This window comes from Vipera ursinii (genome assembly GCF_947247035.1).
Source record: "Vipera ursinii genome assembly, chromosome: 1".
NCBI lineage: Eukaryota > Metazoa > Chordata > Lepidosauria > Squamata > Viperidae > Vipera > Vipera ursinii.
The window spans coordinates 6862242-6874345 of record NC_139512.1 but is presented as its reverse complement, the minus strand read 5'-3'; the positions used below and the strand labels follow the sequence as shown (position 1 = coordinate 6874345).

At 46.2% G+C, this 12104-nt stretch overlaps 3 protein-coding genes across 3 annotated transcripts in view; 2 read left to right on the top strand and 1 right to left on the bottom strand.

Moving 5' to 3' along the window:
- The window catches only part of MEF2B (myocyte enhancer factor 2B), a 74305-nt gene extending 64517 nt beyond the window's left edge, over positions 1-9788 (bottom strand). Inside the window, exon 1 of the mRNA XM_083365241.1 lies at positions 9684-9788. The gene's annotated coding sequence lies outside the window, so the exon portion shown is untranslated. The remainder of the gene's footprint in view (positions 1-9683) is intronic.
- Positions 5040-6815, top strand: LOC310632233 (transmembrane protein 221-like; the record flags this gene model as incomplete). The annotated part of the gene is made up of 2 exons (XM_083349291.1): positions 5040-5503; positions 6785-6815. The coding sequence occupies exons 1-2, from the start codon at positions 5217-5219 to the stop codon at positions 6813-6815; spliced, it is 318 nt and encodes a 105-aa protein (XP_083205417.1). The 5' UTR covers positions 5040-5216.
- On the top strand, positions 8589-10723 carry TMEM221 (transmembrane protein 221). Its single transcript, XM_083365041.1, has one exon. It carries the CDS (start codon positions 9652-9654, stop codon positions 10141-10143), a length of 492 nt encoding a protein of 163 aa, XP_083221167.1. The 5' UTR covers positions 8589-9651; the 3' UTR covers positions 10144-10723.
- Positions 10724-12104: the final 1381 nt, after the last annotated feature.

Here is a 12104-nt window from a genome sequence, read left to right as displayed (position 1 = left end):
GTAAAATCTTGAAAATAAAAAAAAAGACATGCACCAGATCCCCTGATCTTTCTGGCATGCAAGAAAGATTTGTCTCCTGCATCACTGCTAGATGAGAAAATGCAGGAATTGCATTTGATCCCAGCAATCTCAGCATCTAGGAAACTGCTAAGGATCCATTACTTTCCCTTGATTTTTTTTTTGCCTCTTTTGATTGACTAATCAAGTGCCATGAAATTGTTTTTGACTCCTAGCAACCACACAGATTTTCTCCATGCCAATCTATCCTAATCCTGATCTTTTGGGACTTCTAATGTTGCACTCAAATATTTTGGCCACCTAATGAGAAGGAAGGACTCAGTGGAGAAGAGCCTAATGCTGGGAAAGATTGAGGGCAATAGAAGAAAGGGACGACAGAGAATGAGGTGGCTGGCTGGAGTCACTGAAGCAGGAGGCGTAAGCTTAAATGGACTCCAGAAGATGGTAGAGGACAGGAAGGCCTGGAGGAATGTTGTCCATGGGGTCGCGATGGGTCGGACATGACTTCGCAACTAACAACAACAACAACAGTGTTGCACTCATCACCTCCATAACTTAATCCGTCCCCCTTGCTTCTGGTCTTCCTTTTTCCTCTTTCCATCCACCTTTCCTAGTATCAAAACCCTCCCTAGAAACCTGGGCCTTCACATGACTTGTCCAAACTACGATAATTTGAGTTAGGTTATTTGCTCCATATCAACTCTGGGTTGACATGGTCTATGTTCTACTTGTTTATTTCCTTGGCTGACAATGGTATTCTCAGGAGTCTTTTCCAACACCAAAGTTCAAAGGCATCAATAGTCATTTTAATCTATGCTTTTAACTTTCTAGTTGTTGGTCCTGTTTTCAACATTTTGCCAGGTGCCCTAAGTCAGGGGTCCCCAGTCTGTGGACCAGTACCGGCCGTGGCATGCCAGCAACTGGGCCACCCTAACAAGCAAAGCCCCATCCGTGCGATGCAGGCAGCACAAAACCCACGCACCCTCCAGTCCACGGAAAAACCTTTCTCCACAGAACCGGTCCCTGGTGCCCAAAAGATTGGGGACCTCTTCCCTAAGTAGTTGCCAGGGAATAATGGCAGGATATACAGGTAGTCTTCGACTTACAATCATTTTAGTGACAGTTCAAAGTTACAACAGCACTGGAAAATGTGACTTATGACTGGTCCTTGTGTCAAGGCTGAGTCGGATTCTATCACTACCTGCCATTCTTCTTGTCGCTTGACCTGTGGGTCGCGGCCCACTATGATCCGTGGCCTGTTTGCAACCGGGCCATGTGAGTGGCTGGCTAGTGCACACGCACAGCCCCTCACATGAGCGTCACAGGTGCTTGGGGCCTCACTCGTGTGAGCATCGCAGGTGCTCAGAGCATCGCTCGCGTGAGCGTCACATCTGCTCTTGGCCCCACTCACACGAGCAACGGGTGCTTGTGTGTATGCATGTGCCTGCCCCTCCCATAAAACCATCCCCTCTGTAATGTATTGGGATTTTACTTGAACTGCTTTCATGTGTCTTTTGAATACTGCTTAAGGTTGCTCAATTGAGGTGTCTGTGTAACGGTCGCTGACTAGCCAGACATGCAGTCTCCAAGAAGATCATTGGATGATTTGGGGCGGGAATGGGTTCTTTTAAAGCTATTGGCCGTCGCCTAGTGGCCAACCATATAAGTAGCTGCGCAGAAGCCTTTGCTTCAGTTCTGTTCATGTTTGCCTCAATAAAGCAATGTTCCTGTTTTCAACCTCTCATCTCACCTGCTTCCAAAATACTCACCACACAAAACCCTCTTCTCCTTCCCCCTCCAGGCTGTCAACCCGGAAAGGTTGGGCAACTCTGAGCTTGACAACAGAAACTGAAGGGAGATGGCTGAGCCTGAGAAAGTTCCTACACCTCAAGGTCATCTTATGAGAACTGATCGAAGGGTGCAGACTGTTTCTCAAAACACAAATAATGTGTTGGGACGGGGGGGGGGTCCCAATAGGTGCTGGTGATGACCTATAAAGCCCTACATGGCATGGGTCCAGATTATCTTAGGAAGCACCTGCTGCCAGCATCAACTTCCCATCGTCCTGTGCGCTCCCATAGAGGGCCTCCTTAGGGTGCCGCCAGTTAGGGAGTGCTGGCAGGTGATCCCCAGAGGGAGGGCATTTTCTGTGGGCGCACCTGCCCTTTGGAATGATTTACCTGTGGAACTCTGGACCGCCCCTGATCTGCGTTCATTTCACCGGGACCTGAAAACCTGGCTTTTCGATCTATCAGGCCTGGACTGAAGGGGTTTTAGCTTTTTAATATTGTTTTAATTGTTGGGCTTTAATTAATTTAATTCATTTTAATTTTATATTATCTTTTTATATTGTCTTTTATATGCTGCCCTGTAAACCGCCCTGAGTCCTTCGGGAATAGGGCGGTATAGAAAACTAATTAAATAAATAAATAAAAATAAAAAGGGGAATTTACCTATGCTGTTTTCCCTGGGAATCTTTAGAATTGGCTTTGCTTCTTCTGTACCTACCCTGTTTCCCTGAAAGTAAGGTCTACCCCCAAAATAAGCCCTAGCTTGATTTTTGGAGGTGGGCCTAATATAAGCTGAGAAGGTCGCAAATGATGATCAGGTGACCCTAGGGCACTGCAACCATCTTAAGTACACGTTGGTTGCCAAATGCTTGAATTTTAATCATGTGATCATGATACCCTGGGGATGCCACAATGGTCGTAAATGTGAGGACTGGTCACAAGTCACTTTCTTCGGTGCTGTTGTAACTTTGAATGGTCTCTGAACAAACGGTTGTACGGCAAGGACTGCCTGTAAACTTGTCAAATGAAGGGCACAACCTGATCGTCATAGAATGTCCAGTTGCAGGGAATACACCTTGTACCGAATTTGTAGCGCAGCCGACTAGACTTGAATAGGAGTGCGGTCTTCAGCTGCTGCTTTGGTTCTGAAAGCGCTAGGTTTCCGGTTCCCTAGGTCAGTAGTATCTATATTTATCCATTTTTCTTTCTGCTCAAAGTTTGATAAAGAAAGCAAACACGGACCATGTAATTTTGTCTGCTTTGTTGCAGAGAAATGAGGGCTGAGCCCATCGAGAGAAACATGAAAATAACTTGATTTAAGTGTGTGTGATAAAACAAGAGGAGAAAGGCAGAAGAATGAAGGGTGTGGCTTTGTGTACAAAGAAGCGCTAGTAAAATGAAGTTCTCTGAGGTGAGGTGGAGGGGGTTGGGTCATAAAGAGAGAATGAATAAGATTCATACTGCAGACTCAAAAGGAAGAATGAATTGGTCGAGACTGAGAAATCTGTGGTTAGATGAATTTGCTGAGTTCCTCAGAAGAAGAGAGGTGAGAAGAACAACAGGAAACGTATGGAAGCATGGAGAGAAAGATCAGCAGAGAGTAAATTTTGGTGGTGTAAACTTGATGAAGCTAGATTTATCATTCCCCTGATTTGCTATTGCTGTACTCTGCATAACTATGAAAGCGTTCTAAGAAAGAAATGAATGAAACACTAGCCAAAAAAAAAAAGAATTGTGTTTGTGTGCGTGCGTGTGCTGTGTGTGCAGTATATCACCAGGTCCTTTGAATTAATTTATGACAATTATTTCTTATCCTCAGCAACATTAAGATATATAGACATGCCTGAGGAATTCTGGGAGTTGTAGTCCACACATCAAGAAGTTGCTGTGCTTGAGGAAACACTGGCCAGGTTGTGCTTGACTTATGACAGACAGGTCATGATGCACCTCCTGAGTTATTTATGATTTGGATTCAGAGTTATGATGGCTGCGGCCCCACTGCAGTCACGTGATCTGTTTTGGGGCACCTGGAAACCAGCCCACGTTTACATCCATTTGCAGAGTCCCACTGTGACAGGACCACAATATACAACTTTTTTTTTTGCCAGCCACTGGCATTTACTTCTGATTTCCAGCAATGTGTGCCCATTGAGGAAACTGATTTTGCTTACCAACCACCACATTTGCTTAATGACCACTGCAAGACATGGTAAAATCAGGCAAGGTCACTTGGTGATCTGCTCCGTATAAACAGAGGCATAGAATCAAAACTATGTGAAGTATTAATACCACTTTATAAAGCCTTAGTAAGGCCACACCTGCAATATTGGATCCAGTTTTGCTCACATTACAAAAAAGATGTTGAGATTTTGGAAAAGGCCTGGAGACTAAAACATATGAAGAATGGTTGCAGGATTTGGGTATGGCTAGTCTAGAGAAAAGAAGGAGTGGGGGGTCATTCTAGCAGTATTACAGTATTTGAAAGGCTGCCACAAAGAGAAGGGGGTCAATTTATTCTCCGAAGCACCAGAGGGCAAGACAAGAAACAATGGATGGAAACTAATCAAGGAGGGAAGCAACCTGGAATTAAGGAGAAACTTCCTAATAGTGGGAACAATTAACCAGTGGAACAGCTTGCCTTCAGACTGTTGTAGGTGCTTTCTTACTGGAGGCTTTTAAGAAGAGATTGGACAGCCCACTTGTTTGAAATATTTTTTATTTTTATTTTAATCCCATTTATATCCCGCCCTTCTCTGAAGACTCAGGGCGGCTTACAATCTAAGCACAAATCAAATGTGCTTAGCAGTAGCCTTCATTCTATGTATATGCCTGCTTATTAGGGCTTTCGCCCCCCTCCCCAAGCGGCATTATTACAAAGTCAGCTTAATTGCCCCCAACAATCTGGGTCCTCATTTTACCTACCTGGGAAGGATGGAAGGCTGAGTCAACCTTGAGCCTGGTGGGATGCGAACCTGCACTAATTGCAGGCAGCTGGTGTTACTTAAGGAGGCATTAGCCCACTGATCCACCATGGCTCTTATAGTACAGGGTCTCCTCTTGAGCAGGGGGTTGAACTAGACCTCCAAGCTCTGTTCTGATTCTAATTCTAATTCACGTGTCTGCGCTGCATTTGAGCGCGGCAACGGAGTTTGGCCCAGCCGGGTTGAGCCCGGAGGATGAACAAATCAAGATGGGATCCAGGCTCGCTTGGAAGGGCGAGGCCTGGGCGGTCGGTGGCGAGAAGGACCCCCGCAGCAGCCCTCTTCTCCCCGCGCAGCCGCTCACTTCGGCCGCGCCCCCTTCTCCCTCTCCAAAGCGACGCCTCGACGCCAACTTTGGGGAAAGTTTGGCGCCCGACTTTCCGCCGCGGCCCCGTCGTTCCTCCTCGGCCCGTCCCGTCTCGCTCTCATGCTCTCCCAGTACGGGCGCCGCGCCTTGGGCGCGCTGATGCTCTTGGGCACCGCCTCGGGCTTGGTGGCCGTGCTGGCCTCGATGCTGCTCTTCCAGATCCAAGGAGGCGCCGTCGGCAACCGCGACCTGACCCAGCGGCTCCGGGCTCTGCTGCGGCCCATCTCGGCCGGCTTGGCCTCGCTCGGCTTGGTGCTCAGCCTGAGCTGCCTGCTGCTGAGCCTCCTGCACGGCTACTGCGGCGCCGAGCGATGCGCGGCCTCCGGGGGCGGGCTGGGCAGCGAGAGGTGCGTATGCGGGAAGAGTCCCGGTCCGGGCCCAGCTCTCTTCTCCGAAGGTCCCCTCGCCACGATCGGGGTGGTGGTGGTGGCTTTTCCTGAGGGTGGCATTTTTTTTTCCAGAACTGGGTTTGAAGGGGGTGGGGGTGGGAGGCACTGAGTTGGCGCAGAGCATGTAACTTGGGTTAACTTTTGCTAAGCCAGGATGTTTGACCTCTGCTTTTGCTGAAAAAGCCCTCCCCCCCCCAAGCTGGGCTACCATATCACATCAAGCGTTAAACTATGATTTAATGCTCAGCTTCATCCAGTCAACTGGACCCACAAGTCCAGAAATTAAGGCATTTCAGGGTCGTAAAAAGAGTCGTAAAGCATCCTGGAGGAAGGTTGTCCATGGGGTCACGATGGGTCGGACACGACTTCGCAACTAACAACAACCACAACCTTTTTTAAAATTATTTTTATTTTTTTAATTCCATTTATATCCCACCCTTCTCCGAAGACTCAGGGCGGCTTACAAGCTTAGCAGTAGCCTTTTGGGCACCAGGGACTGGTTACATGGAAAGAGGTTTTTCCATGGACCGGGGTGGGTGGGTGGGGTGGGTTGTGCGCTGCCTGCATCCCGCGGATGAACTTTGCCTGTTTGTGCGGCCCGGTTGCTGGCATGCTACGGCCTGCTACTGGTCCCCGGAATGAGGGTTGGAGACCCCTGGTATAGGGAATCAATCCAAAGATGACCAAATTAAGCAGATATCTGTTGCCTTTTGGGATTGACATAATTTTAAGTCTTTCTTTTGGCTTTGATTTTGATTGAACTAAACCACAGGATGGTTGGGTTCACATCATACATCGAACCAGGGTTAAAAAAACAGAGCAAATGTATTTACATTAAATCCTGTATCTAAATAAAGAAAACTGAGTAGGGCTTATTATAATAGTCTGATTGACAAAACACGTTGAACTACAATCCAAGTTTGGGTTGTCTAATATGCGCAAACCCATGCAGGCTTTGGGATGCTTGTAGCTAATATTTACATATTTCCAAAGTCGACAAAAATTCATTAAAACCGTAACAGAATCGTAGGGGGATAATTTTTGTATAAGTGTCCCCTTCCTAGAGTTTTGCTCCAGGATCACATCACCCTTGAGGGATGGCTCGCATTATTGTGCAAAGTGCAACACACACCAACCACATGCATGTGCCAGCCTTTATAAAGTGAAATTCCATTTTAATGAGCAAGTTTGGAATCCAGCCTCCTGGCGTTCACTCTATTCATTATGCTTTCATCTCAGCTCCTCCGTTTTTCCCGAGTTGCTGTGGTGATTCTGAATTAACACTTCAGATGTTCTTTCTAGATCCCACCTCATACCTTATAACCCTTCCCTTCCATTCTCCTCTCTCTCTGTCCCATAATCTACATTAAATTCCTTTCCTTCTCCCTCTTCTCCTTCTCCCTTCCCTTTCCCTTCCCCCTTCCTCCTTTCTTTCCCTTCCCTTCCTCCGTCTTCCCTTTCCCCCTTCCCTTTCCCTCCCCTTCCTTCCCATTTCCCCTTCCCTTTCCTTTCCCACTTTCCTTCTATGCCTGCCAAGGAGAGCAGTGGGGTGGAATTCCTTCTGCAATTGACAAAGCAAGACTCAATACTTGAAGACACCAAAAGACAGCCTGTGATTCTATTCCTCCCTCCCCTCTGTCCCCCCCCCCCCGCCACCTAAAGCTCCCTGTGAAGATGAAGTTTCAACCCTGGTAACCAGCTGTTCTTCCCCCCCCCCCCCAAAGCTTCACATTTTTACTCCCCAGTAACAGCTTGAATTCCTGCATGTCAAAGAGAACTGCAGTAACTCCAACAAAACACCAGCTCTGGCCCAAGTAAGAATTTAAAAGAGCTGTTTCGTTAAAAGAAATGGGCCAGATATTAATAAAAAAAAACCTTCTGTCTTTGGGTTTCAGCTGACCCCCCCCCCTTCCCAAAACAGAGGGGCTATTTTACCCATGGATACGGTTGATGGCTCGCTTCCTCGGATCTTTGGCAGCTTCAGCACAAAGTTGCTTTTTGCGCTGTTCACAATTTGCCGGGGACAATCAAATCTACAGCACAAGGAGTCCTTGACTTATGGCAATTGGGACTGGAACTTCTGTTGCTAAGAGAAATGGCTGTTGAGTGAGTTGCATCCAATTCAACAACTTTTTTTTTTTTGCTATGGTCGTTAACCAAATCACGTTTGTTAAGCGAATCACAAGGTTGTTAAGCAAATCTGGCTTTCTCTTTTGACTCTTGCTTGACAGAAGCCATCTGGGAAGTTCATAAATGGTGACCACATGACCCTGGGTTGCTGCAGCCATCGTAAATATACACCAGTGACCAAGTGCTGAAATTTTGATCACATGGCCACGGGTTTCCTGCGACGGTTGTTAAGTGTGAAAAATAGTGGTTAAGTCACTTTTTTCACTGCTGTTGTTAACTTTGAACGGTCCCTAATGGAAGTAGGTATGTTGAGGACTGTCTGTATTTTAGAGCAATATGTAAGTTTGTCAACATTATAGTAGGTTTGCACGTGAGATCCCTTTGGAGCAAGGGATCTATCTACTTTGCAGACAAAAATAGTTAAATATATTGTTCTTATGTCACAGAGGTGACTGGTTCCTGTTGGAGAGCCGAAAAGTGAGACATGTAGCTGTGGGTGTGTTTTGCTGTGCTGTTTTAGCCTATCTAGCAGGTGAGTAGTTTCTCCCTTCCCTTTTTGGTTTCCCTCGCTTGTCCTTTCCTAGAAGAAATATTCAAAAGCTGGTTAGAAAGTTACGTTTGGTATAAGGCAGGGGTACGCAACCTTGGGTCTTTTAGGACTCATGGACTTCAACTCCCAGAATTCCTGAGCCAGCCGTGCTGAGGGGAAAGGAAGAGGTTTCCAAGCTGAGCCATGCTGGCTCAGGAATTCTGGGAGTTGAAGTCCACGAGTCATGAGGGAGCCAAGGTTGCCTACCCGTTTAAGGAAATAAAATTTCCCATCCATATAACTTCTGGAGTACTGAGAACCATGCTTTAAAAACAAGTTAGGCACAAAGGAAAGGCAGGGAGAGAAGTTACAAAAGCATCCAGTTCTATTTTATTTTGCATTTATCTATGGTCTACGTTTTCATTTGAACTGTATTCTTTAGAGCTTATTCTATTATAAGCTGCACAGAGACCCTCTGGCTATAGGGTGGTTTAATTTACAATAAATAAATTGCAAGGAAGCATACAGGTAGTCCTTGACGTACAACCACAGTTCAGTCCAAAATTGATGTTGCTGAGTGAAACCTTTGTTAAATGAGTTTTGCCCCATTTTTCTGAACTTTCTTGCCACGACTGTTAAGTGAATCGCTACAGTTGTTAAGTTAGTAACATGGCTGTTAAGTGAATTAAGTGTCTTTTTTTAAAAAAAATCCCATTTATATCCTGTCCTTTCTCCGAAGACTCAGGGCGGCTTACAATCTAAAGCACAAATCAATGTGCTTAGCAATAGCCTTCATTCTATGTATATGCCTGCTTATTAGGGCTTTTGCCCCCCCCCCCCAAGCGGCATTATTACAAAGTCAGCTTATTGCCCCCAACAATCTGGGTCCTCATTTTACCTACCTGGGAAGGATGGAAGGCTGAGTCAACCTTGAGCCTGGTGGGATGCGAACCTGCACTAATTGCAGGCAGCTGGTGTTACTTAAGGAGGCATTAGCCCACTGCTCCACCAAGGCTCTTCCCCATTTGTCAGGTCACAAAAGCTGATCACATGATTCTAGGACACTGCAGCCATCATAAATATGAACCAGTGGCCAAGTGTCCGAATTCTGATCACATAACCATGGGGATGCTGCAATGGTCGTAAGTGTGAAAAACGGTCGTAAGTCACTTTTTCCAATGCCGTTGTAACTTTGAACGGCACTAAATGAATCATTGTAAGTTGAGGACTACCTGTACAGGCCAAGCCTTCTTCAGTATGCTAATTGCTGGGACAATTGTGAGTCAGTGTGTTGACTGAGTTAGCGTCTTGCATGAACACATGGGTTACAAACTTGGTTGATTGTTCTGGGAGAACCCAATTCTCTTGTAGGCTGTTTTAAGCTTTGGTCCTTGTTAAAAAATTTATTTTCCCTCTCTGCTGCTCTCCAGCCCTCTCGATCTACGTGATGATGGCATTTGAGAGAGAAACGGGAATTACCTGTGCTTGTATCTTCTCCTCTGGGATCATCGTCTTGATCATTACGGTGATCCACGTGCTCGTCCGGGCTTCCAAAGTCATGCAGCATAGCCCAGGAGAATTGTCATACAATCTTTACGAGAACGGCTCGGCCCAGAGTGGCGAAATGCCAGCTGTTCATCCCAGTGATGCTCCAAAGGTGGCCTCTTCACAGACACATCTGGAAATCCACCCAGAGGTTTCATTCCTGTCCTACGTGGAGCAGAAGTCCCACCAGACCACCCCAGCGAGCAGCACCAATGTCACCTCCGTGGACAGTGTTGTACCAACCCTGGAGAAAGAGGGCTGTAGCCTCCCCAGGATGCACCGGACACTTTCGGCAGAGTCCGGCCTTCTGCTGAGCGATGGGGTGAGGCAGGAAATGAAGAAAGTCCTGTCTCGCAAACCGAAGGGATCGGGCAAAGATTCAACCTTGGTGTGAAATCTTAGAAAACGATCCCCACAGAGATCTTCAATCTCCAGACGACCCTTGCTTGGAAGGAAGACGTACCATTGATTGCTTCACACGCTCTCTCATTCACTCATTAAGAAGTGGGGAACAACCGTATTTAGATTCCTTTAAAAGGAGATTAGGGTCAGCCCCACGGGTTTGTGACAATTCGCCACGGCCAACTTGCCACAGCCAACTCACACTGCGGGACAACTCGCCGTCGCCAACTTGCTGAGCGACAAGAGTTTTACACTAATATGAAAGAAAGAGTGGAACAGAATAATTAAAGAACGGATGCCAAAAGGAGGCACACAACAAAATCTGAATGGCAAAAATGAAAATATTTTTGTATTTATTTTAAATAATGAAACTGAATTGTTAAATTGTCTTGCGGTGAGTTGTCCCGCGGCAAGTTGGCTATGGCGAATTTGTCCCATTCCACAGCCCCACTAGATGGAACTCCACAGGAGGACCAGAACTCCACTTTATTGAGACAGGCTATAACACAGGTAGGCAATCTTGGCTCTTTTATGACTCATGGACTTCAACTCCCAGAATTCCTGAGCCAGCATGGCTGACTAAGGAATTCTGGGAGTTGAAGTCCATGAGTCATAAAAGAGCCAAGGTTGTCTATCCCTGGGCTATAATAATAAAATCTTGCAAGTCTGATTTTGTTGCGCAAATAGTCCTCGACTTACAGCAGTTCATTTAGTGACCATTCAAAGTTACAACTGCACTGGAAAAAATGACTCATGACCATTGCTCACACTTACAGCCGTTGCAGCATCCCCATGATCACTTGATCAAAATTCAGATTCTTGGCAATTGACTCTCATTTATGACGGTTGCAGTGTCCCGGGGTCATGTGATCTTTTGTGACCTTCTGATAAGCAAAGTCAATGGGGAATCCCGATTCACTTAACAACCCTATGACTAACTGGAAAACTGCCGTGCTTCACTTAATAACTGGCAAGAAAAGTCGTAAAATGGGTCAAAGCTCACTTAACACTTGTCTCATGTAGCAATAGAAATTTTGAGCTCCGTTAGGGTTGTAAGTTGAGGACTACCTGTATTTCCCCTCCTGGGATCAGGGAGGTGTTTGAACCACTTCCGAATATTATCTTGATACCCAGGACTTAAAAGAAACATTTTTGACGACTTTACCTAGGTCAGGGGTAGGCAACCTTGGCTCTTTTATGACTCGTGGACTTCAACTCCCAGAATTCCTCAGCCACCCTGTGCTGAGGAAAGGGAGAGGGAAAGGTTTCCATGCTGAGCTATGTTGGCTCAGGAATTCTGGGAGTTGAAGTCCACGAGTCATAAAAGAGCCAAGGTTGCCTATCCCTGATAGGTAATGATTCTTGCATATTTCTATCAGTCACCTCCCTTACTCTCAGCAATTAGAAGAATTCACATATTACAGATTGCGTGAGGATGTCTACATAGACCGTCCACGTTTGAAGGCCCAAAGGAGCATTTTTTTACTTGGGAAGAATTGTGAGGAAAGGGTGATTGCTTTTAAACCCTGATGCAGCAAGGAGGAATCTAAAGGGCTGATTAAGTGCGAAAAAGGATATTCTACTAACCAACCCCTCACCTTAATGCATGCTGGCTGAGGAATTCTGGGAGTTGAAGTCCACAAGTCATAAAAGGGCCAAGTTTGAAGACCCTTGCCCTAGTGCCTGCTGCAAACCAGCATCAAGAAAGACTGCTACTGAATATGGAGGCTTCCTTTAATGATCCTTTTACCTCCAATTCTGCTCTACTAATATTAGATGCCATCCATTATTAGATACCGTAGTACATTTAAATTGTTCCTAGGTGCTCCCATAAAGAGGCAATTTGTCTGGACTCACAGTAGTAAAGGAAGGTTGGTTGTATAGGTCAGGGTTCCCCAACCCCCGTCTGCGACCTGGGGCTGAGCTACAGCCTGTTCGGAACCAGGCCATGGA